Source organism: Dromiciops gliroides, chromosome 2 (genome assembly GCF_019393635.1).
Source record: "Dromiciops gliroides isolate mDroGli1 chromosome 2, mDroGli1.pri, whole genome shotgun sequence".
NCBI lineage: Eukaryota > Metazoa > Chordata > Mammalia > Microbiotheria > Microbiotheriidae > Dromiciops > Dromiciops gliroides.
Window position 1 is genome coordinate 365724983 of NC_057862.1, and position 27526 is coordinate 365752508.

At 39.7% G+C, this 27526-nt stretch overlaps 1 protein-coding gene across 1 annotated transcript in view; it reads right to left on the reverse strand.

Moving 5' to 3' along the window:
* The window catches only part of TOP1 (DNA topoisomerase I), a 120921-nt gene that overhangs the window by 45518 nt on the left and 47877 nt on the right, over positions 1 to 27526 (reverse strand). The window contains exons 4-6 of the mRNA XM_043986192.1: positions 5433 to 5559; positions 3660 to 3715; positions 892 to 987 (exon numbers count right to left, since the gene is read on the reverse strand). Of these exons, the coding sequence (XP_043842127.1) occupies positions 892 to 987; positions 3660 to 3715; positions 5433 to 5559 (279 nt within the window). The remainder of the gene's footprint in view (positions 1 to 891; positions 988 to 3659; positions 3716 to 5432; positions 5560 to 27526) is intronic.

A 27526-nucleotide genomic window follows, 5' to 3' on the forward strand; every position in this document is an offset into this window, starting at 1 on the left:
TGAAAACTCTGTCCTCCATGCCTGGAATATTCTTCATTCCCCTCCCTCTCCTTTCCAATTCCTGGCCTCCTTCAAATGCCAACTAAAATTCTACCTTCTGCAAGAAGGTTTTCTTGATCCCCCTTACTGCTAGTACCTTCCCTCTGTTGTATATCTTCCATTTATCCTGTCTATATTTTGTTTGTACAAGTTGTTTGCATGTTGTTTTCTTCTTCAGACTATGAGTTTCTTGAGAGCCAAGATGTGCATGCATGCGCCTGTGCCTGTGTATGCATCCGTATGTAGAGGGGCATAGGAAGAGAGGGTGCAGGGAAGGAGTGTTCTATGTATCTATCCCCAGTGCTTGACAGGGTCTGGCACAGAGCAGGCATTTCATAAATGCTTTCTGATTGAACTGGATGACTGACTTTGACCCTGGATCTTTTCCAACACAATAGATGGCTCCTGAACCTATTCCTTCCTGCTTGAATCCTTGCTCAATATGTGGAAACACAGTTAAGTAAGAGATCCATAAATGGAAAAAAGGAGCAATTAAAGTTAAACAATTTAGGGAAAGGAGAATAAATCTGAAGTACAGAATATTGGAATAAGACTGATTTTGATTACTTTTATATATACTAAAGTATTGCCTCAAAAAAAACCAAAACAAAACAAAACAAAGTATTGCCTCAAAGTAACTGTTTCTTGGGGAACTGCTGCTTTAAGAAACAATTTGGAATGCCATATATAATTAGCATATCAACTGGTTTTAAGTAATAAGTACTTCAAAGATACTCTAAAGTTTCAAACTGTACACTATGCTGGTACTTCACTGACTCTTCTGGACAGCTATTCTCCAAACAAAGAAGTGATCCCTTTCTTGTGCAATGGATCAAAATGAGCATTACTCACTCATCATCCTCTCGAGGTCTCTTTAAAAGTTTGATATCTTCTTTAGGTGAAGCAAAATACCCATCATCATCTGGTTCATCTTTAATACGAGGCGGACTAAGGAGAGAAAATTGACAGTATTATTAGGAATACCAGAATTCATTGAACTAAAGGCAGAAATCATCCTACTAAGAGAAAACTGTCAGAGCATGATTAGATCTTCATGTCCTCTGGTTCTACAACAGAAATAGATTAAATTCTCTGCTTGTTTTATATGTCCCATGAGTTATCTGGATTTAGCTACCTACACTTTCTCCAATGAAGGGCTGAATCATTTGACTGGAGATCTGGACCCTTCTACACTAAGGTAAGACGGCTAAAAGCAACCGGAGTCCCTTCCTCATTGGGCTGCCTACTCTTTCCAGACCAGAGGAGAGGGAGTCAGTGGCCTCCTTCTGGTACAAGGTGCCAACTGTTGTTGTCCTTGTCAACTTTTAAAGATGTATGACATGAAATCATTATCCACAACCCTGAATGCTGAAAAGTTCCAATTGTTTTTTACCAGAAAGAGACACTTCCAACTAGTCATATGCATACTAGACTCTAGGATAGTCACAGGTAATGATAAAAACATGAAGCATGTACAAAACTACGCTGAAGGAAAGGCCTGGAAAGACTCAAATGAACTGATATATAGTGAAGTGAGCAGAACCAAGAGAATGTTGTGTACTGTGACAGCAATATTGTTTGATGAACTGTGAATGACTTAACTACTCTCAGCAATACAATGATCCAAGACAATCCTAAAGAATTAATGATGAAGCATACTATCCACCTCCAAAAAGAACTGATATTGATTGAACAGAGTGAAGCATACTATTTTTCACTTTCTCTTATTGGAGTTCTTTTTTTTTTTTTTAAATTGGAGTTTGCTTATACAAAATGACTAATACGGTAATGTTTTACATAATTGCACATGTATAACCTAGATCTGATTGCTTACTGCTTCAGGGATTGGGGAAAGAAAGAAGGGATAGAATTTAGAAGTTAAAACTTCAAATAAAAATGTTTTAAAAAACCACAAACTACCCTGAAGGAAGTATTCAGTCAGAAGCAGACTGGATTATTCTTTTCACAGCGAAGTACAGAAGAACACAGATTTTTTTTTTTTTTGGGGGGGGGGGGGGCAGGGCAATGAGGATTAAGTGACTTGCCCAGGGTCTCACAGTTAGTATCAAGTGTCTGAGGCTGGATTTGAACTCAGGTCCTCCTGAATCCAAAGGCCAGTGCTTTATCCACTGCACCACCTAGCTGCCCTCAAGACCACAGATTTTTAAATTGAACCCTGGGTGTACTAATTTATCAGTGACAAAAAGGACCATGTTTTAGAACTGAGTAATTCTGTTATACTAATTAGAAAAGGTTAAAATCTACATCAAGACAGTGGAACCAGAGAAGCTCAGTTAAACTCTAAGATAAGAATGTTACAGCACTAATTAACTCAAGGAGCAGTTGGCTTTTGACTTAAGCTATTACTCTACATTTCTTACAAAACAATTCCAAATTATGCCTGAAGGGGGCAGCTGTCATTCCTATTTAAAAGGGCTCAGGACTGACTGTAAATTGTCCTAAACTAGATATAAATTCAGAAATGAAACTAAAAGTTGCAAATTTTGGGAAGCAAACTCAAAAGCACTTTGCTGGAAGCAACAAAGGCATATCCAAAGCCCTTTCCCACAAAAATGAAGCAACAACATAGGATTATTTTAGGGGATTAATGCCTTTGAGAAAAAATTGGAATCCTGGGAGAGAAGAATTTGAGTACTTCATAAAACCACAGAAGTCCTATACCTACCTCACAGATTACCTCTAGGTACTATATCTATTCCCCCTAAATATGCAGTAAGATAACAGGTGGTGGATTAAGTCCATCTCTAGGTAGTGCTTAAAAGTGACAAAGACTTGAAAGCATGAGATCTGTCAATGAAATTCTGTGAAACACAGTGGAAACACCTTAATAGTGTCTCCTGTCACTGCTAGCAAAGAAGACAGAAGAAATCTTAGCTAAGCAGTAATAATGAATGGCTAGCATTAGTAAGAAGGACAAAATGGAAGTTGGCTTTAGTTCAATATATCCTTGCTGTGCTATCCCAGTTCGTGAACATCCAAATAATGCCACACACTCTCTTATTTATTTTTTGGGGGGGCAAGGTAATCAGGGTTAAGTGACTTGCCATTGGTCACAAGCTAATAAGTGTCAAGTGTCTGAGGTTGGATTTGAACTCAGGTCCTCCTGACTCCAAGGCTGGTGCTCTATCCACTGCACCACTTAGCGGCCCCTCCTATTCACTTCTTTTTTTTTCTTTTTTGTGTGTGTGAGGCAATTGGGGTTAAGTGACTTGCCTAGAGTCACACAGCTAGTAATTGTTAAGTGTCTGAGGCCAGATTTGAACACAGGCTCCTCCTGAATCCAGGGCCGGTGCTCTATCCACTGTGCCATCTAGCTGCCCTCCTCCTATTCACTTCTGAAAAAAACAACAGGCTTCAATCACTTCCTACTAGCCCTTCCCCCTCAAAATAACTTATTGGTATACTCACATCGCTACTCTCTTCCCAATGTTTGATAGGACAAGAGTCACTGTTGTGGCTCAGATTAAATTCTTCATTCACTACAAATGTCAAGAAGACCAAGTAGATCTGTCTGTCTCTAGGTCCAATGCTGCTAACGTGGCAGTTTAAACAGCTGGACACCAATATTAAAAGATAAATCAATGAAGAAGATTCCTTACCTAGAGAAACCATTTTCTTTCTCCTTCTTTATTTTTGCATCTCCAGATGGTCTTCCCTGTAAAGAAAAGAATATAAACTGATCAGTGGCTCAAATGATTTGAGTTTGGGTAAATCTCACACAATGACAAGCACCAACTTTAAGTCTTTAGACATCCTTTTTAGCAGAGGGTGGGCTTGAGCTTTTCTTTTCCTATGGAACTGTCTGACTGAAATTTAGAGTCAGAAGGAACCTATGGGATCAGGTTAATCCAATCCTCTCATTTTACAGATGAATAAACTAAGGCTCACTGAGTTGGATTCAGAAAGTGGAAGAGCTGAGACTAGAACACAGTATGCTATGGTCTTTCCACTACACCGCTGTTTCTTGACCCCCAATACTTCAGAATGGTAAAACATAAATTCTCTACCAAAGAATATGGCCTCATTATGGTTTTAGAGGTTCAGAGTAGGTAAGGAGTGGGAATCATGCAGAAAGCAGGAACAGGGGCCAAAGGGTATACAAATGGGATGCATTTAGGGGGAAAAAAAAAAAGCTTGTAGGTTTTAAGTCCTAAGAACCTTTGGTAGTCAAGTTTCATGCACTAATAAAAGTTTCCCATGAACCTGTGTAGTAGTTGGGAAACACAATGCTATATCGTTCTAATTCCCTTTGGAAAGGAGTTTTGTTTCAGGTTAAACTGAAGTCCAATTTAATGGGAGGGGGGCTTCCTTCTCTTCCAAATGGAGACTTTACACCTTTGAGTATATGCCATTTCCCCCACTTCATAGACACCATTGTGTCTCTCAATGATATGCTATGCAGAGCAGGAAAAAAATGGGGAGTGAGCTGCTATTTCCTGTATTTTTGAACTCAGCCAAATCAAACAACCACATTCCTCCTCTCTCAATATTCTAAGACTTGTCAGACACATTGAGTCTTTCAAAAAGTCTGCACAGTGTGTTCTATCCCCAGCCAGATGCGTAGAACCTCACTGAAAAAGTTTTAATTGGCTAAGCTGGGGTCTATGAGTCTCAGACTGATCATAATGAAAAAAAAAAAAAAACCCCAAACAAAATAAAAACAAAAACCCAAAAAACCAAACCAAGCAAACAAAAAAGCCCAACAGCAAGAACTTTCAACCTACACATAATAGCAACGCAAACAATGGCTGATATTTGTATATTGCTTTAAAGTTTGCAAAGCATTTTATAAATAATATCTCATTTGATCCTTTCAATAATCCTGTGAGATAAGTGCTATTAGTATCTTTATTTTACAGATGAGGCAACTGAGGCAGAAAGACTTGCCCAGGATCACATGGCCAATAAGTCTCTGATGCAGGATTTAAATTCTGGCCTTCTTGGCCCCAAAGCCAGCACACTGCCCACTATACCATCCAGGCCATAATTTTGATTGTATTCCTCTCACATGAGTAGGCTACCAAACTTCTCTGCCCAAAAAATATACTTCACCTGACAAAAGGTTTTATTTCACTTAATATAACTTATTTCAAGGGATCCCCGTATTCTGAGTTTATCCATGGAGTAGCAGAAGGGTTTCCAGGTAAGAAACAAAGCAAAACAATACATGATACTGATCTGCCTGGAGGACTGTGGAAAGAGTTATGGGAAGAAAGGAATTTGCTTTTTATAAGACTATGATTTGCTTCTAAGTCTCAGGCAAAACTGCCTGACACAAGGATCAACACATTCTCTATGAATCCAGAAAATTCCTGTAGTTTGGTAACTGAAAGTGCCACCTCCGTTTCTTTCCCCACTGCAAAATAAGGTACCTTTTCTTCCTTTCGTTTCTCCTTGTCTCTATCTTTGTGTTTGTCTTTGTGTTTCTCTGAGCTGCCATCTTTGTGTTTGGTTTTCTCCTTTTCTCTGTGTTTCTTCTCTGAGGAATCTTTGTGCTCACTGAAAAAGACACACTGAGTTAGCCCAAAGCAGGGACCACAGGGGTTCATTTCACAGGATCATCTCACAAGATACACTGAGATAACATGAACCATGGAAACTCACAATTACTTTATACATACAGTCTTAGCACAAAGATCAAGTAGAGGCTTTTAGCCTTGTCTGAATTTATTATCTTTTCATTTTCTTTTTGAACAAAGCAACAAGACAGAGAAAGAGAGCCCCTAATGATGTCAGGTTTAAAAACTTAAAGTGAACTGGAATTTACAAAGACACTATGCTACTAGAGCATTTCAATGATCCCATACATGATAAAAACAATAGGAACCTGAAATCGTGCATTAAAAAAAAATTACATGGAAAGCATGTTTAGGGATATCATCCCAGGCTTAGACTGACATGTAGCATGGATAAAAAACGGGGAGTTCTTTAAATGAGCAGCAAGAAACAGAGCCTATTTCCAGTGGGCTTCAAGGAAAGAGAGGCAGGAAAAGATGTGGATGGTGGATGGAGCTGAGAAATCTTGTTCAGTCTTCTTTTAAAAGTCACCAATGCTCACTACAAATCAAACTTCCCTGCCCCAGTAATAGGTCTTCCTTAGGCCTGCCATGTAAGGTTTATATAAAACTTCAAAAAGCACTAAATTATGCAGTCTAAGAATGCAAAACCCATCTCAGATGAAGCAGTCAAGTGGTTCCACAAGCTAATGACTTCAGTGCAAATTCAAGAGCCATGGATTAGAAGCACTGATCCAGATGTCAAGTCTTCTACTGGCCAGGCCAAGCTGTTCTAGCCCCACCAGGCCTGAAAGCTATACCATCTTCTGCTGATTAAAGGGTTGGCCTTTCACAGTACTTAAGGGCTCCAAGCTTTAGTCCATGGAAAGATGGATGAACTTTTTTTTTGCTGCTTCAAACTGTCAACTTAACTTTTTTTTTTTGGGGGGGGGGCAGGGCAATGAGTGTTAAGTGACTAGCCCAGGGTCACACAGGTAGTATAGTGTCAAGTGTCTGAGACTGCATTTGAACTCAGGTCTTCCTGAATCCAGGGCTGGCACTTTATCCACAGTGCCACCTACCTGCCCCTTAATAACTATTTTTTAAATGAATTGAACATTTACTAGGGGCCTCATCCATCTATAGCATTAGGTTATTATAATACAGTAAAGACAATATTTGGGGCCCCAAAGATGATTAAAACCTAAGAGGAAAGATAAGCTCAATCATGGATCTTCCACTAACTAGCTATATGACTTTGTACAAGTCATTCCTCCTGTTTTGGCCCCACTTGTAAAATGAAGGGCTGAACTAATCAATGTCTAAAGTTTCCTTCAGTTTTGAAATTCTATTATTTTAAGCACTTATTCATAGAGGGGAAAAAAAATATCACTTCCTATATGTGCCCTACCCCCCAAGAGCTGTGAATAGAGGTAACTAAAGAACTAATCTGAATTTTCACAGCCAAGGAAACAGACTACAGTAAGATAAATAACTCATATTTATATTAAATGCCTTACAATTTACAAAGTGCTTTCCTCACAACTTGGGGAAAGGCTGTCTTACAATGTGTAGGTGTACTTGTCTGAAAGGGAGACAGTTACAGAGGGGTTAAATGACTTGTCTAGACCACACCATTAGTGAGCAGAAAGGCTGAGATTCAAACCATAGTCCCCTGAACCTAAGATGAGTGTGCTTTCTACTGTGCCACACTGCCTCCAAACCATAAAGCAGACTAAATCCCAGGAAAAGACTTAAGCCAGTGGTAGGAGCCCCAAGAGATGGCATAGAGGGAGGAAAACGCCAAGTCACATTTGTTGATACTTTAAAATCTTCAAATCCTTTCATTTCATTTATTTTCAGATCCTTCTCAAGGGTGTGCTGGAGTCAGCTTGAATAGGCTGCGAGAACCACTTGTTAGATTTTCAGTATGAACATTCACATCTCAGAAATAACAAATGCTACAAATCAGGGCTTGATTTATTATTTTGTAGATTGTTTGGATTTAAGAAAGTGATGGAAAAAATGTTAATAACATACGTTAGGCTTAAAAATGTGTCCAGCCATCTCAACTACCAGCCACGCGCACCACGCCCCCTCCTAGCTCCCAGTTCCCTTCTCTCACTGAAATTAAAGTTCCGTGAGGGCAGGAATTCTCTGCTCTTGGCCTTGTCTTGTATCCCCAGTGGCTAACACTTAGGAAACAGTGAATGCTCTCCCTAGCCAGCCATGCCAGGCTAGGAAACCAGTCTTCTCAACACATGGCCTGACCAACAAGTTGCCTATTGCTTCTAGGATGATACACCTGGCATTGTGAGCTCTCCCCTCTGCGGCCACCACTGGTGCTCAAACACAGAGCCCCTAGAATGTCCTCCCCTTCACCTGTCAGCCTATGCCAAAATCACTCTTTAGAATGCTCCATTTTCTTGGACAAGTTGGGTTCCCCAGGCTGAGAATGTAAGTTCTATGAGGGCAAAAGTAAAAGAAATTTAAAATCGTGTCCCGCACACATTTCTTCTGAGAGTAGTCGTTAATATTTCCCGTAGAGGGAAGAAATGGAGAGAACACATAACAAAGGGACTAAGATTTGTTAGCTCACCTAAAAATAGTATTTTGTTGCTGAAAAGAAAATTTCAAGATCTCTGAGGTGGTTTTCATCCTGCTCCTGCCACAAGAACTGCAATTGGTTGCTAATGGGCGCTAGATCCCATAAGGCTCCCTCCTTCTTAAGTTCCACTCCACTTACTCTCTCTGACTTAATGAAGCTAATTCTCCCAATGCTTGCCTGCTTTATTAGAACACAGGCAACAGCCATTTAACATTCCATTGCAATCAAAGTGTACATAAGCACTTGAGTGCAAACAAGCTACTCAAGGAGATACAAAGCTTTATATATATTTTTTCAGTTTCCATTTGTTCACCAGTCACATCACACAGTGGTCAAGTAAGAGAAATAAAGAAATCACAAAGAACTCAATCCAGGCTAATTTGTAATCAGGTGCAAGGTGTCCCTTTCCCACACTTGCCAACACTGGTACTGACGATCTGCCCACAGACTGGGCCCTCCCAAGGCAGAGCGAGGAACAGTGAGTAGGAGCTGTCGACAAGCCAGATTTTGTTGCAATGTAAAAGAAAAACTTCCTACTAGCCATCACTGCCACAAAATGGAACAGACTGCCCCAAGGAGTAGCAAATATTAGCCTTCAAGCCTGTTCATTGCCTGTCCCCATCCCTGGAATGCTCTCCTGCCTCACACCTCCATCCCCTGGCTTCCTTGGCCTTCTTTCAAGGCTTAATTCAAATCTCACTCCCCATATGGGCCTTTCTCAGTCCTCTCCCTGCCACTGCCTTCCCTCTAAAGTTCTCTCCTATTTACACTGTATATATCTTATCTGAGTACATTTGTTTGCATGTCATCTCCCTCTTAGAACGTGAGCTCCCTGAGGACAGGCACCATGTTTTTGTCTTTCTTTGTATCCCCTGCATAGTTAGTGCAGTATCTGGCATGTCGGGTACTTAATAAATCCATCAACTTAATAGGGTAGTCCTGAATGACCACTTCTCAAGGATATTATATCACAGATTCCACATGAAGTATGGATTGGATTCAATGACTTCTTAAGTTCTTTCCAACGTTGATTCTGCGATAAAGGGTGGTGCTGGCAGTAATGGTGAATTACAATGTTTTTTCCTTCCCCAACATTTCATTTGAGATAGAAAAGTGCACCCCTCATAAGAAGCATGCTCATATAGTTTTGTTAGTGTGTCTTCTTTTATCCAGGCTTTGCCCACAAGAGGTGGAGCCAGGAATTGGCCCTGAGCGGGGAATTGTACGGTCAAAGCTGATGCCAACAGACAGGGAATTAACTCCAAGCCAGGTAAGGTTTCTGGGACTATCTAGAGCCATGCCCCCCACCCTTTCCAAAAAGCTTTAAAACTAATCTAATTTTCATGAGGGCTGAACAAGCAACCCCTTCTGAACTTCCAAAGTATCAAGGGATTTATCATCAACATAGAGCAAAGTCAGAATACAAATTCATGATTTCTGAGGAATCATGAATATTTGGGGAGATGTTACCCATTTCTTTATGCTAATTCTACCACTTGCGCTTACTAGACACCACACACCTGAAATAGATTCAAATAGAACTTAAGGTCATCTCCAGCCATTTTAAAACACAGGCTTGCTATAGGTATCAGAGGACAAATATTTGAGGTTCTGTAGTAGGAAACATGAAGAAACCCAGAACCTTGTGTCCTTCCTTCAAAAAAACCTCCCACTCTAGTTGAAAATGCTTAAAAATATAAAAGGTAACCTATTGATTTGGAAGGAAAGAACATTTTCAGAATGCCAATCAGGTCTTGCTGCAGTTGAAAAAGATTTAAATGAAGATAATGAATGGTATTCCCAAATCTTTCCTATTAGTCTTTTATTTTTTATTTTTTGGGTGAGGCAATTGAGGTTAAGTGACTTGCCTAAGGTCGCACACCTAGTAAGTGTTAAGTGTCTGAGGCTGGATTTGAACTCAGGTCCTCCTGAATCCAGGGCTGGTGCTCTATCCACTGTGACACCTAGCTGCCCCTTTCTTATTAGTCATACTTTCTGATGCAATCCAAAATGATCCCCACCTACTCAGTATTATGAACCCAGAAGGGACACCCCCCCTCCCAAAAAAAAACCAGTGGACTACCAGCTGTGCACAGATGCTGGATGCTTGGCTCAGATTTCATTTCTGCCTGGAGGGCAAGAGATACTGTGCTAGCAGAGACTGAGAAACCAACACTCTAAGTGAAATAGAGGAAAAGAAAGCAACTTAAAGACACTCTACTAAAATGTTCGTGTTTACACAGTGCTACAAGATCTAAACACCAGGAAACAAATAAACCCCCAAACCTATTCTACAAAGCATAATATAAGCTACATAATTATGATGATCAAATCCTTCAGGCATTCATTGAAATAACAGAGAAAAATGACTTGACTTCTTCCCTAGTTAGTGGGGAGTGAGTGAAATGGTGGTGATAAGGAAAAAGTGATAAGGAAAAATGTGTTCTCTAAATGTTGCATCTGCGGGAAGGAATGATTTATCTATGGGCTCATTTCAATTCAACAAACATTTATTAAGAAACTACTGTGTACGAGGTACTGAGGATATTATAACGACAAAAATGAAGACCTGTTTCCTACATTTCCCTACTTTTCTAGTCTTCTGAGGCCATATGCTCGGCGATCCAGGCCTCCTTGCTGTTCCTAAGCACAAGACACTCTGTCTCCTGACTCTAGGCATGTTCACTGGCTCTCTCCATGCCTGGAATTTTCTCCCTCCTCATCTCCACCTTCTGGCTTCCCTGGCTTTCTTCAAGCCCCAGCTGAAATCCCATCTTCTGCAGGAAGCCTTTTCTAATCCCCCTTAATTGTAGTGCTTTCCCTCTGTTAATTATCTTCTGTGTATCCCATATATATAGCCTGTAGGTACATGGTTGTTTGCACATGGTCTCCATTAGACTGTGCACTCCTTGAGAGCGAGGATTATCTTTTGTCCCCAGAGACAGTAAGTGGACAGTAAGAGCCTGAGTGTTTATGAACTAACTGCCCATTCCTACAGACCCTTATTTTAGTGACTAAACAAACCTAAAGGTGATCCAGTGCACAGAATGACAGCAGTAGCCTTGAGTAACACTGCCCAACCTATTTTTACCTACATCAGAGGAGCGTGTTTTGTAAACTGAACTTTTACATACCCGTGAGACATTGTAATCCCTCACCTTAACAACAGTATGAAGGAGTCTTCGATTTATTTCTAAGTTGGCATGGGTATATCACAGAACTCTCTGAGAAGGTCCGTACCAAACCTCAGATATTGTTTTCTACCAACTCTATTTGAGAGCAAGCATTCATTCATCCATTCAGTAAACATTAACTGAGCACCTATTATGTAAATGTCATTCCAGGGGATAGAAATGGATTAGAACAGAAATGCTAAGAACATAAGACTGGAAATAGGTAATTTTTTTTTCTTTTTAAAACAAATTTGCTTAAAGGGGAAAGACATAGATTCCTCTAGCTTAAAGTTGCTCAACAGCAAAAGTATATATCATAGGGGCAGCTAGGTGGCTCAGTGGATAAAGCACAAGCCCTGAATTCAGGAAGACCTGAGTTCAAATCCAATTCCAGCCTCAGACACTTGACACTTACTAGCTGTGTGACCCTGGACAAATCACTTAACCCTCATTGCCCTGAAAAAAAAAGAAAAAGAAAAAAAAGAAAGCTATTTTGATCATATGGGAACAGCTAGGTGGCACAATAGATAAAGCACTGTCCCTGGATTCAGGAGGGCCTGAGGTCAAATCTGGCCTCAGACACTTGACACTACCTGTGTGACTCTGGGCAAGTCACTTAACCCTCATTGCCCCGGTGGAAAAAAAAAGTATATACCATATTACTTAAAGGATTGTTTCTGAGCACTTTAGAAAGAAAAATAATAAAGATCATAGATTTAGAGCTGAAAAGGAACTTAGAGGTCACTGAGTGGGATCCCTCAGACAGTTTTTGTAGATAAGGAAACCGAGGCAGAGAGCAGTTAAAATGACTTGCCTGGGATCACATGGTTAGCATGCTTTCCACTCTACTGCTCAGGACAAAACAGCCTGGAAACCGTGCCAAAATGAGAGAGGAGGAGCTGTTATCTACAATTACTTATAGATCGCCAAATCCTGGCAGTATGCAGAGTTTAGTAGCTAGTATATTCAACTTGAAGTCAGTAAGGACTGTCTTCAAATCCTGTCAGGCATTTGACCCTGGTCAGGTCCCTAATCATCTCTCAGTCTTAGTTTCCTTATCTGAAAAATGGGGTTAAACTCTAAGAGATATATAAAAATATATGATAATTAAAATGGGTATACATATGCACATATATAATGGGAAATATGCATATATCTTGTGAGATACATAAAAGCAATGTATAAGTTTTAAAATAATATGGACTATTATAATTAATATTTACTTCCCTAAATTCTTTCAAGACACTGGGCCAGGAGAATGGAGCTCATTCAGAACTACTATTTACTTTGTTTCTTTGCCTATCTTGAGCTCCAACTCCCTTCAATTATCTTTGCCCTACCCTTTCCTGTCTAAAGTCTATTCTTCTTCAGAGAAGGAATGAATGTAAAACTGAAGTTAAATAGTTCCACTTAGCACAGAATCACGGTTGGAAGGGAGTTCAGAATCCAATCCATATTTGAGCAGGAATATTCTTTACTGTATATCTGTCAAGTGGTTATCCAACAGCCACTTGTAGACCTCCAGGAATGTAGTATACCCCCCTGAGGTATTTCAATTGTTCCTTATATCAAGTCAAAATCTGCCTTTGCAGGCAAGTAAGACAAATGTAATCCATCTTCCACATGATAGCCTTTCAAATATTTTTTGAAAAATGTTTTAAAACTATTAATAACCCCACCAACAAATTAAAAAGTGAAATCATCTATAAACCATAAAACCAAATCTATTTATAGTTTGTTAAAAAGGAAACTATATAAATTTAACAAAATAACAGCTTTTTTGTTTGCATTCCCTCCCTTTTGTACTCATCAGATTTTCTTTCTATTATAGTCCAATTATCCAATTATATATATATTTAATCTAGTCGGTGTATATGATGTTCTCAATCCCTTTTCACTCATTTTGCATGAATCTTTCCATATTTCTTTGTATTTTCCATATCTATCTTTTTATGGAATAACAATATCCCATTCCACTGATATGTTACAGTTCATTTGATTGTTCCCCAATCAGTAAGTATATAAGCTTTTGCTGGACATAATTTGTAGTGATTCGATGTCATAAATAAAATTTCTAATAACACTTGCAAAATTTGGACTTTCCTTTAAGTACATGAAGACAGCTCACTCCTCCTTCTGCAAAGTCTTGGATAAATGTCCCTTCCCCTTCAACAAATTCTCATATGATTTGGTTTCAAGAACCTTTCTCTGGATCTGGCTCAGCTTGTCAATGTCCTTCCTAAATGCCACCCTCAGAACTGAAGATACCACTCACTCACTCACTCACTCACTCAATCAATCAACAAGTATATAATAAACACCTACTAATGTGCTAGGCATTGTGCTTAAGTGTTGGGGGAAATAAATAAAATTACTGAAACAATCCATACTTGCAAGGAGTTTACAGTCTAATGGGGGAAGCAACAAATGCATATACAAACATATACAGAATAAATATAAAGTAGTTTAATAGAAGGAAGTTACTCTACATAGAATCTGTCCAGGATCAGCCCTTGTGACATAATTCTTCTAGAACCATGCCTTTCCTGTGTATTCATCCAAAGTAGCTGTCCTTGCATCTATCTTCTAAGTCTTCTTTTTAATGGTATTTTATTTTTCCCCAATTACATCAAAAGATAGTTTTCAACATTCATTTCTGTAAGATTTAGAGTTCTAAATTTTTTCCCCTTTGTGGTCGCCAAACTGTGTTGTTTAAAAATCTAAATGTGATGGGGGCAGCTAGGTGGCACAGTGGATAGAGCACCACCCTGGATTCAGGAGAACCTGAGTTCAAATCGGAACTCAGACACAACACTTACTAGCCGTGTGACCCTGGGCAAGTCACTTAATCCTCATTGCCCTGAAAAAACAAAATCTAAATGTGGGTTCTAATCCCCCCCTCCAAGTCTTGGGGGAATGCTGGCTAAAATCACTGATAAATTCAGCAAGAGTTTAGGCTTTTAAGGATTTATTAAAGCTTGAATCTATTCGGTATAGCCAGAGAGACAGAAACCTTTCCTTTCCTAACAGCCCACGTGAAATTTTGCCACCAAGCCAAAGTCTCAAACCAAAAGAGCCTACTCCAGTCCACCAGGCCCCCCCCCCCCCCGCCCCTCCTACTTCCTGTCCTCCTCCCCGAAATGGGAGGTTCTTCAAGTTGATTGGTTGAGAGAGGTCTCCTGTTGATGTCAGTCCATAGCCTCTGAGAACATACTCTCCTCAGGGTTGGCCTTGTGTGATCTCAATTTAATCAACCTTAACTAGGTTCAACTTCTGAGAACAACACCCTACTCAGGGCCGGCCAGGTGTGGTCCCGATTTAATCATCACAAGTAGGTACTTAGTCTCTCAGTCTCACCCAATTCAATCAATTCCAAATCAAACTTCAGGTGGGGGCTCCTGGGCGTCTGTCAAGTCCCATTATTTTATCACACCTTTCTCCCTTCTCTCCCCCCTCTCAAAGCCAGCAAGCAATCTGATATAGGTTATAGATTACAATCAAGTTAAACATATTTCCACATTAGTCATATTGTGAGAGGTATCTTCTAAGTCTTTAAAATCAGACTGAATCGATGGAGTTCCCAATGGGTTCCACATTGGTTTCTTTAGATGGCATCCCATTTCATCCTGGTCATGAAAATTTGTGTCTATATAATCCAAAATTTGTGGTTGAGAATGTGACATTCCTTTTAAGTGAACTTCCTCTAGTGACTCTTAAGTCATGCAATCCTCTCTCCAGTCTTTCTCTGAAATCTTTGACATCATTCTCTCAAATGTAGATACATCAGATGACGTCCAACTTTCCCATCTTTACCTAAGATAAGGTATTCACTCCTCCTATGGTTCCTATCATTTCCAGTCTAGCAATTAGTTTTCTCTTCTTCATCAGAATCCATTTCCTTCATATTTCGAGGGAAAAAAATTATTTCCAAGAATATATAGTCAATTGCTCTTTCTCTGATTTAAAAAATCTGCTAAAGCAGAGTGTTCCAACAGATGTTCCTAAAATTGAAGTCCCCCAATGCTACTATATCAACCCTCTGTATCAGCTTCGTGATTTGCTTTTCATCTTGCTATCTAGTTATATCCCTTCTACCCAGGCAGGCTGCACTATACTGCCCCTGCAATAATATCCCTTCTGTTTCTCCACTGATCGCCACCTAAATGTTTTTCACTATGCTCCCCTCTCCAGTTTATTAATTTCCTCACAGGAGTACACAATCTTGACACACACTACCACCCCAGAGCCTCGTTTACAAATGTGTTTCTTTTCCAAAGATTATACCTATCTGATAGTGCCATATTCACATTTCAGTAAGTCTCAGTTATATCTATGAGGCAGAATCTGCTTGTTGTCAATTAACATTATTTCTCCACCCCAAGCTGTGTGGCTCTCTCTCTTCCTTGTTCTTCTTCATGTCTCAAACATTCTCCCCCCACAAAGGCTTTCTTGCCATCGGTAGCATTTTTCACAAGCCTCAGATCATTTTACGGTTGAACCTTCTACATGCTATTTCACATTTGTCATACTTTTTTGTATTCCTCTTTTGTTACTCATCTCTGCTTTCAACTTTTACCAAATTCCTTTTTGAATCTGAGCAAAAGAGAGAACTCTGTTAAGATACACCAGTCTCAACCCCATTTTGCCCTCACCAGACTTGTTTGGTATATGTCCTCAAATTTCATTGGAGAGAAGGGGGTAGCTAGGTGGCACAGTGGACAGAGTACTGGCCCTGGATTCAAGAGGACCTGAGTTCAAATCCGGCCTCAGACACTTGACACTTACTAGCTGAGTGACCCTGGGCAAGTCACTTAACCCTCATTGCCTTGCTCCCCCCCCAAAAAAGTCTTGTCTTTAAATTTTATTGGAGAGGCTTTAATCCCTCTTGATTTGCAACTGATCATGCACTCATTTTAGAAATCAATTTCCCAATTAAATGTACACATGCTTGATCATGCCTAGTGTCTCCTTTCTTAGGCATCCACACTTGGCTGATAAGGGTACCCTTAAAAAAATTATTTAAAGACTTTGCAGCTCAACAAAACACAAACCCTATTACAAAAACAAATTCTCCCAAAATGCCTGAACAAATTGTGGAATATTAAAGTAATGGTTAGCTGTATTGTTAAAGAAATGACAAATAGAAACACAAATATGAAAGACTTCAGAGTGATTGATAAAGTGACCAATATGGACTTCAGAAGACACATGATGAAACTCACTTCCCACCTCTTGGTAGAGTGGGGAATAATACAGATATTTGGAATGAAACACAGTTCTGGACATGGCCAGTGTGCTGATTTGTTTGGCTTGACTATACTTATTTGTTACAAGGGAGGGAATAATTAGTGGGAAGTGATGGATTTTTTTAAGGGAGTACATCAATAAAACATTAAGTACATAAAAGAAAAAAATTCCTACAGGGTCGCAGAAATAGGGCGATTACCTTAACAGAGGTTCACATTTTCATACATGACATTTTTTGTTTTTGTTTTGCATGTTTGTTGATGATTAAGTTAATAATAATAATAAAAGAAAACATAATTAAATTAAAAGTTAGTTTACTGGTCACCAACAGAAAGGTAAGATGTGTCTTTAATTTTACCAATGTGCTATTAACATTGTGACATTGTCATTCTTCCCCCCCCTCCTAGCTTCCTGTCAATTATATAATACAACTGGTTAGTTCCATCTTCTAGGTCAGATTTAGGGCCAGAGTAGCAGTAGTTCCTCTTGTTGCTTCTTCTGCCTTCTGCAATTTCAAACTTTTACTAAGTCAGGTCACATTTTTATCAGCTCATAGTTATAGGAAGTCATAGATCTAGAGCTGGAAGGGATCTTAAAAGTCCAATCCCATTTTACAGATGAATAGACTGAGGCTCAGAAAGATGAAGTGACTTAGCCAATGTCACATAAGCAGTAAGGAGCAGAGCCAGGATTTGAACTCGGCTCCCATGACTCCAAATTTAGTGCTCTTTCTCTAGTACTATGCAATATCCTTCCACACTCTCCTTTTAGTGTACGAAAGTCCCATTTCTTTCCCAACACTATTTTATCTTGTTCTTTTGACTTTTTTTTTTTTGGGTAATCAGAAACAATCCATTTCTTCTATATGTCCAGGCACTCTGTAGTATATTCACAAAATATTTCTGATGCAGGTCCACTGCCTTTTCACAAAGAGACAGTCTTTGAGAATTGCTGTGGATGAGAAATGTCTAATCTTGGGGCCAGATGGTTGCTGGTTCAGTTGTGTCTGACTCTTCATGACCCCATTTGATGTTTTCTTGGCAAAGGTACTGGAGTGGTTTGCCATTTCCTTCTCCAGCTCGTTTTAAGGTGAGGAAACTGAGGCAAACAGGGTTAAGTGACTTGACCAAGGTCATGCAGTAATGTCTGAGGCCAGATTTGAAGTCATGAAGAAGAGTCTTCCTGACTCCCCAGGTCCAGCACTCTATCCACTGTGCTCCCCAGCTGCCCTAGGCCTTTCCAATTTAGCTAGTTATATTCAGATAATAGACAAACTATCTTTAGCTTATACTCAAAGCCTTTACACCTTAATTGAACCTTCTAGAATAGCCTTCAGGAACCCAGATTTACCACTGGGTTCCATGGTCCCAGTATAAGACAGTATAACTTTCTCCCTCTCTTTCTTTATGGTGACCAAAATATTCTCTATTATTCTTCTTGCTTAGCAGTTATGAATTTTCACACAAATGGAAATATTTTCTTGGCAAACAAGCCGACTTCTCACTGTGTTAATCTGATATGTTTCTTTTGAATAAGGCATTTGGATCTATATTAAGATGTATCATAGCCATTAATTCTATCTCACCAAATCTAATTCCTACCTGCACTTCCCTTAGTTAAAACCTCACCCTCACTTGTTTATTAACTGGGTTCTGCCCATTAGTATATAAACAACTGAAGCATTAACCCTACTTAACTCACTATAACCTTTTTTTTTTAACCTAAGATTTTAACTTTCACCTGGAAAAGTGATGAAAGCACCACTAGTATCTCCCAATCCTTCTGTTCCCTGTTTAGGACTTCATAGTCCCTTGAGACCTTTCCTAGGGCCCCACAAAAGTAACGAGAAATGGGAAATGATTAATGGGTTTAATGAGCCTCAGTAATTTTCCATATCCCCAAACCCTTCCCCACCCCCACTCCCATTAGTTGGGCCAAATATTTAAAGGAATATGACAGGGAAGAAAAGATAAAATTATGGATTTCTTTCAAAAGGGCATAGAGCTAGGTACAGAAGAAGCAACATGGTCGGTGTAGTGGGAAGAGCATTGGATTTAAAGGCAAAGGATCTAGATTCAAACTCTAGCTTTATTTCTTACTACCTGTATGATGTGGTAAAAATCACATCTCTGAGCCTCAGGTTGCTCATCTATAAAATAAGGGAACAGGAGTAGATGACCCCTAAGGTTTCTTCCAGCTCTGAATCTATTCTCCAATGGTCTTAAACATAGGGATCAGAATAGGAAATTACACTTACTCCTCTTGTATGCTATTACTTTCAAAAAAGTTTCCCAAATCCAAGGAACAAATATTTAATCTCAGCTCATAAAATATTCCTCCCCGCATCTTTACAAAGCAGACTTCAAAAGGGGTTCCTATCTCCCAACAAGCCCACATTTCTCACTCTGAAAGTACAGCTATGTACTGCCAAAGTAACCAAAAAGCTCAGCCCTCACTGCCTCAAAGGACCAGCTTTCTTCTTTTCTTAGCTTCCCACAGACTTGTCATCTGTGACAAGTTCAAGCCTTGGTGCTTGGGAGTTGGTGCACAAGCAACAGGAACCAAAGTCAGGCAAAACCAAAATCCTCTCTCTCACGTGATAGCCTTTTATGACCACCACATTGTTTCCCTTTCCAAAAAAAGGGGGGGGGGGGAAACCGACAATTTTTCTTACATTTAGCAACCTTTTCCCCCCAAACAAAAGAATTTTTGATTTAGCATATGAAAAATGCAGCTCTTTAAGAAGGCAGTTACTTTATCAGATGCCATTTTCCTCAATTTTTGGTCCAGAAACTAGTTTATTCTCGTTATAATATGTGTATGTATATACCTATACACACACACACATATGAAGATATACATAAAGGCCCTCCTCAGGAGAGAGGGAGAACAGTATAGTGAAGCAATTCTGAAAACTCAAACAACTGGAGGCTCATTTGTCACAAACCACTGCCAACTTCTCCAAACCACTTTGGCTTGTAAGGATCATAATCTGGGACAGAGTCTCTATATTTTGTTTCTTAGATTTTTACTAGGTCAAATCACGAGGGAAATGAATGTTTCTGACTTGTTCAAATAAATAAATATACAAAGGCAATTAGGAGGCAGCAATGTTAAGGATAAGGATCATTAAGGCGTTTTTCTTTATTTCTCTAATTGTCCTTGGGGTTCATTATTCGCCCAACTGTAGTTCTGGCTTCCTAACTCTGTTTTACTTAGCCTATGAAAATGAGCTGTACCTTTGGGATGCACCTGGAAGGCAGTTTGGGACTGCTGATCTGTCGTCCAGCTGTTGTTCAGCTGTTGTTGGATTCCTTTCGTAAACAAGTGAGGTGCCTTTGCAGGCACACATATAAAAAGATAATATCAACTTTAGCATACTCTGCTGTGTAGAGCCAGGAGTGGGATCAAGGAACTTTCTAAGTATTTGATGTCTGGAGGCATCATTGATGTAGCAGGAAAAACACTAGTTCTGGCATAAGGATATTTGAGCTTATAGGCTCAAATCCTTTATCTGCTGCTTACTACCTATACAACTTTGGGAAATGTTTGAACCTTTCTGGACTCCTCTGTAAATGAAGAAGTTGGAGCAAATGATCTCTAGGTCTCTTCTGGATATGTTCTACTCAAGAAGACTGGAGGAGGTACATGTTGAAGAATAGTATCTCATACTCGTAGAAGGTGAATTTGGGGGTAAATACCTCAGAGCATTTTTATATTGTCCACATCCCAATATTCATATAAATGTGAAGTCTATATAATGAAAGCCCATTAGATTTGTCTTGAGAAAGTGTAGGTTGTCCTGTTCAACTGTGAAGGAGATATTTTAAGGAAATTTTAGACAGTAAGCATAAGAATCTCATGGAAAAAGTCTGGAGAAATAGAAGGAAACAAGACAATAGAAGACCACAAAAAGTGCAGTGGAATAGAAGAAAAAGGGTCAATGGCAGAGTGAATGGGATATACAAAGGTCAAACAGGGCCTGGGAGCGGGGCCTCTAGCATACACTGGACAGGGGTGAGAGTGGGAGGTCAAGATTTCTTAGGGATACCACTGGAGATGATAATCATGATGTCAAAGGGACCTGAGCAAAAAACCAGGAGCAGACTTGGAGCCCAAATCATCAAGAACTTCAATCATGGAGGAATGGTGGAAGGCAGTAGCTGGATAATTGTTTGGTACTTCTATCCCTGTGTATCAGTAGTGGAATGAGATGAGACTTCTGAACTGCAGTCCCCATAGGCCCATTCTGTCACAGAATAGACATACCAAATAGCTATTTCTTTCTTTCTTTTTTTTGACTACCTTATTGTTCTGGGTATTAAATATAACCTGCTGCTGCTCCCTAGTGGAAAGAAAGGTGTCTCTTTGAGTGCAGCTCCTAAGTGAAAACCAACAGAAACAGAAAACCTAGGGCTGTAAAAGGTGTTTAGCTATAGAAAAAAGCACCAATATGAACAACAATCCCATGAAAGAAAGACTCTTTCTCTTGTTAGCCACATAAGTGCACACCAGCCAGAGAAGCCAAATAAGGAGATGGACAAGATCTGATTTAGGTTTCGCATTCTGGAAGTGAACTTATTTCTTAGAAGGAAACTAATTGATGACAGACATTACCAGAGGTGACTAAAAAGTTCCTATTATTTCCCTCATCCAAAACAAAAATGAACCTTAAGAAACCCCAAGCCCTTAATAAGAACCAAACTAGCCAATCACTTTGGCAAGAGAAATAGAATTAATTTCAATGGTGCACCAAAAAACGTGTATTTGCTTTGTGGCAAAAAAGATGCTTTGTCAAAGATCAAAACATGAGGAATTTGGGGGAAAATTTTTTTTTTCTTCAACCACATCATTTTGTTCAGCAAACTCAAGCTTTCTCAGAGAGAGAGAGAGAGAGAGAAAGAGAAAGAGAAAGAGAAAGAGTATTCACAAGTGAAAAGACAGGGCTAATTTTCCCAGTGCTTCCAGGTAAACCAAACTAAATTCCCTAATTCCAGCAACCTTTACCTCTTACTTGATGGAGCCCTCTGGTTATAACTCCAGCAATTTAAAGGCACTAAAACTTGGAGTAGGGCATAGCCCTGAATCTGCCTAGAAACAAAACTGAATGCAAAAAAAAAAAAAAAAAAAAAGAATGGAATAAAGAGAGAGCTAATGTTGAAATTTGTAGCCCTTGCTATTTGGAAGGAGAGGGGAAGAGGGAAGGCACTGGAATTTTGCTTACAGGGTAGGTACAATCAGAGTACAATTAAACTTCTAATTTAGAAGCTACTTTTCCCGCACCCCTCATTCCTATATAATCTGGAATAAGTTATAAGAGGATGGCACACTGTAGTTCAATATTTAACAACAGTATGCTTTACATGTTTTTTCTTCCTTCTCATTTTATATTTGTTGTAGGAACCAGAAAAATGACCACTTTATCATACACAAACTTGTCTTTTTCACTCCTTGTTTCATGTACATATTTTCCTCTCCCCACTTGATCCGTAAGCACCTTGCAGACAGATTGTCTTAAACTTTCATATGCAACAAGGTATCACTATTAAATGTGCCTCAATACAAACTTTGCCGATTGCTGAGAACATAAGGCAACACAACTGTAGTAGAAAGTATACTGGTTTAGGTCCTCAGCTTCCTGGGTCTAGCTTTAGCCCAGCCAATAAATAGCAAGGTGTATAACACTGGGTAAGTCACACCATTCTGTGATTCAGTTTCTTCATCTGTTAAATGAAGGCACTGAATTATACTCCTTTTCAGCTCTGAAATTCTACAATCCAAGTGAAGATGCATGGGCAATGACAACTATGAGACCGAAGAGGGAATAATGTCAGAGCTAGACCTATAGATGTCTGGAAGTCAATCACATAGAGTCATTCTAGATTTAACTCTGAGGGAACAAAGCATAAGAGGAGAAGAAAGGATCAGTGGCTGAGCCTTATAGGATGCCCAGGTTAGAGGATGAAGACAGAGTCATAGTAGCCAAGGAAAGTGGAAGTAAGAAGAGGGTGGTGAAAGGCATCAGATGATAAAGTCAAGGAGGATGAGAGAGAAAAGATGACAAATTTTGCCTGGAGGGCAATGACTGGTGACCTTAATGAGAGTAGTTTCAGTAGCACAGTGAGGATGAAAACCAGATTGTGCCAGATAAGGAGGGAGTGGTTGATGAGGAAGTGAAGGTAGCAGGAGTAACCACTCTTTGGAGAAATTGAAGTACAAAAGGTAGGGGAGAGAGAGGAGTAGTCAAAGATGACTCCAGTTTCAAGCCAGGGGCACTTTGGGAATATGGTGTTTCTGACGAGAATGGGAGTTGTTTCTGAAGGTAGTAGCCTGCCAACTATGATGAAACTATGACACACTGATACGATACATGTATAGACTATATATATAGTCCTCTTTGTAGAACGAAACTGAATGCACTCAATCCCAAAGCACACCACACATTGTAAGGTAAAAGACAAGATGAGAGATAGTGTGAAATAGTGTAAAGAGCATGGGGACAAGGAGTTAGGAGAAGACTAAGGCTCAAATCCCAATCCTGCCACTAACTAGGTCATTGTATGACCCTGGACAAATCACTTAATTTTACTTGGGCTTAAGCTTGAGAAGTTGCAGGTATGTACTGTTGAACTGTGAAGGAGATATTTAAATAAATGTAAGAAGTTCTAAGATATGGGATCTGGAACTGTCAACAGGGTAGGTACAAACTTGGTGATGTCTAGGCAGCAGGGTAACATAATAATCTCAAGGGGGAAAAGGTCTGGAAAAACAGACGGAGGGAGACAAGACAATTAAAGGCCACAAAACATGAGGTAGGATAGAAAGAACAAGGTCAGTGGCAGAACAGGGTATGCAGAGGTCAAACATGGCCTAGGAACAGGGTCTCAGAGAGATGAGAGTAGGAGGTCAAGATTTCTTAGGGATACATACCACTGGGGAAAGCAGTCATGTCAAAGGGACCTGAACAAGAAGCCAAGAGTGGACTTGGAGCCAGATAATGAAGAACTTCAATCAATGAAGGGTGGTTAGTAGGTGGTAGCAAAAGTAAAACGAAGGGGACAGATCACAATGATTTTCAAGGTCCAGAACTATCTGAAGTGGAGACTTCCTAGATGTAATATGAGCACAGTGGCCATTCAACAGTAGGCGACTTCAGAGACACCCACCCACCCCATATTGACAGGGAAAAAAGGACAATTTCTAATCAATGGTTCAAAGAAGATACTAGTTCTCATTAAAAAAGTAAAGATGGGGCAGCTAGGTGGTGCAGTGGATAGAGCACCAGCCCTGGAGTCAGGAGTACCTGGGTTCAAATCCAGCCTCAGACACTTAAACACTTATTAGCTGTGTGACCCTGGGCAAGTCACTTAACCCCAATTGCCTCACTAAAAAAAAAAAAAAAAAGAAAGAAAGAAAAAAGAAAAAAAAGTAAAGATGTCCCTATGGATCAGTCACAGTCGAGATCTGATTTAGAAATAAAATTCTCATTTGAAATTACCTATGGCAAATAAGCTGGATCCCTACAGGGTTTTTAAGGCAAGATCCAAGCACCTTGCTAGAAAGTCTAGGGGTGGCTGATGGGAAAAGGGTAGCTTCTGCTATTACTGAGCACCCCAGGCTTCAGGTTTCCATATATATTCTGTCTAAAATATCTAACGAGTGGTCGCCAATAAATTATAAGCTTTAGCAAGAGTTTAGATTTGTAAGCATTTATTACGGAGAATAAGAATTTGGTAGAGAGAGAGAGAGAAAGGCCTGGATTCATCTATCTATTAAACAGAGAGCACATTTCTAGCTCCACTCTCCACCAGAGTCCTGACGAGGGAGAGCGCCAGCCTCGCCCCCTCTTCCTCCCACAAGCAAAGAAAAGCCACATGTCTTGCCCTCAGGTGCCTTCTCCTCATAGCAGTGCTTTCCTACAATTCTAAACACATCCCTGACAGCCAGTGGAGCTCCAAAAGACCTTTTCACTATGACCTACCTGTCACCAAATATTTACTAAGTGGTTATTGTGTGCCAAGCACTGGGGATGAAAGAAGGGCAAAAACATGATCCTGACCCTCAAGGAGTGGACATTCTGGTGGAGAAGACAACATGCAAACAGCCATGTATATACAAGACTGTTAGACAGAAATCCGAGAGAGAAAGAGGGATAGATGTATACACACACACATATATATGTAAATGGGAGGTAGCCTCAGTGGGAAAGCACCAGCAGTGGCAGGGACTAGGAAAAGCCTCTTGCAGAAAGCAGGATTTGAGCTCAGTAATGAAGGGAGCCAGGGAAGCCAGCAGGCCGAGCATCCTAGGCATGGGGAGCCAGCCATTGAAAAGGCATGAAGTTGCAAGATGGAGTGTCACGTAGGAGAAGCAGCAAGAAGACCAATGTCTCTGGATCTTTTGAGTATTATGGAGGGGAGTTTAAGCCGTATACTTATTAGGAGTATAAGTAAATGTTGGGAAAAGCCAGTTCTCTAAGTGTTTTAACTCCCAGACAGAGGATTTTCCATTCTGTCCTAGGAGCACTAGGGAGTCATTGGCGTTTACTGAACAGAAGGAATGACACAGTCTGACCTGTACTTTAAAATGATGACTTTGGATAAGCATTCTGGAAAGTAATTTAGAATTCTGCCTCAAAAACTGTTAAAGGGGGGCAGCTAGGTGGTGCAGTAGATAAAGCACCAGCCCTGGATTCAGGAGGACCTGAGTTCAAATGTGGCTTCCGACACTTGACACTTATTAGCTCTGTGACCCTGGGCAAGTCACTTAACCCTCATTGCCCTACAAAAACAAAACAAAACAAAAAAACAAAAAAAAACACCCTGTTTAAAAATAAAAGGGCATGCCCAGTTTTTTTTTTTTAGTGAGGCAATTGGGGTTAAGTGACTTGCCCAGGGTCACACAGCTAGTAAGTATTAAGTGTCTGAGGCCGGATTTGAACTCAGGTACTCCTGAATCCAGAGCTGGTGCTCTATCCACTGCACCACCTAGCTGCCCCTGGGCATACCCTTTTACCCAGCAATATCCCTACTAGGTCTATACCCCAAAGAGATTAAATTAAGAGCAAAAGGACCCATGTCCTTTTTTAGTGGTTGCAAAGAATTAAAAAGTTAGGCTTTATCTATCAACTGGTGAATGCCCGGACAAGTTATGATATGTGAATGTGAAGGAATATTATTGTGCTATGAGAATGATGAAGGTGATTGTTTCAGAGAAACTGGGGAAACTGATATGAACTTACGGAAAGTGAACTGAGCAGGATTTATACAATAACAACAAATAACTGAAAGACTTAGTAATTATGTTGATCAGAGTTCCTAACTACAATTCCAGGCGACTCATGATGAAACATGCTACCACCTTTTAGACAGAGAGGTGTAGACTGGGACATATATGGGGGGGGGGGTGGAGATCTGATTTACTTGAATACATATGTTTGTAATGGGTTTTGTTTTTCTTGTTTTCTCACTGGGGGAGTTGGGAGGAAAACAGACTTAAAGTAAAACCAAATTTAAAAAAGAACCCTGTTATCTGACACCTTCCATATACTGTACTGTTGATTTCCAAAAGCTAGTGGTAGTGAATCTGCCACCAGAAGAGTATATATGGTAATTCTATTACTACAGACATATCCCAAAGATATCAAAGACCAGGGAAAGGAATCAGATATGGAAAAATATTTATAGAAGCACTTTTTTTTTTAGTAAAGCACTGGAAACAAAATGGGTACCACTCAACTGAGGCAACGAATGAATAAAATGTGGCATATAAACAGAGTAGAAGACTACATCCCAAAAATGACCAAAATGACAGATTAGGAGAAATCTGGGAAGACTTGAGTGAACTAGTACAATGAAATGAGCAGAACTAGGAGAACAATTTACATGCTGACCACAGTAATATAAAAGAAAACTCTGAAAGATATCATAACTCTGATCAAACCAGAGACCAATCATGACTTCAGAAGATAATGAAATGTGCTTCCCACCTCTTAACATAGAGGTGATAGACTAGGACAGAATGAGAAATACATTTCTAGATATGGCCAAATTGTTGATTTATTTTATATTTGTTTTAAGGGAAGGCTTCTATGGAGAATGGGGTAAATTAGTGGATAGTGGCAGAGGTACAAAAAAATAATAAAGGAGTACCAATAAGACATTAAAAATACAGAGAAAAAATAAAACCATTAAAGAGACAAATAGGCCAAGTTTGTTACTATCTTGTTAAATTTAATATATGCTTTGAAAACTATATGTAATCAAAGTTTAATCTATGATCTTTTGTGTTTTGAAATGTTTCTGTTGAATGCTATTAATTTTGTGATAAAAATGTTCTTGAAACATGAGAGATGTTGTAAAAATAGAAATGACAAGAGTTGGTAAACAGATTAAATATGTGCAGTGAGTACAAGTAAGGCTAAGGAAGAGACACCAAAGTGGTGAGCTTTGGTAACTGGGCAGAAGGTGACACCCCAAGAATAATTAGGAATCTCAGAAGAGGGGAGAGTTTTGGGGGAAAGATAATGAGCTTTGTTTTAGATATGGTGAGTTTGAAATGCCTAAGGGACAATCAGTCTGAGATGTACAAAAGGCAGTTGGTGAATCAAAACTGCAGTTTAGGAGAGAGGTTAGGGCTGGATATATAGATCTGGAAATCATCCACATGGGGAAAACTGAACTCATGGGAGCCAATGTGGTTGTCAAGTGAAATAATATAAAGGGAAAAGAGAAGAAGGTCCAGGACAAGGTTGGAAGACTCCCATGGTTACAGGGTGTGGCCTGGATAAAAATCCAGCAAAGGAGGTAGAAAAAGATATAAAGAGAGGAAGGAACAATGTTATTAAAACCGAGAGAGAAGAGGGTATCAAGGAGAGGAGTGTGATCAAGCCCTTGAAGAGGTCAAGAAAGATGAAGACTAAGAAAAGACTACTGGGTTTTCTT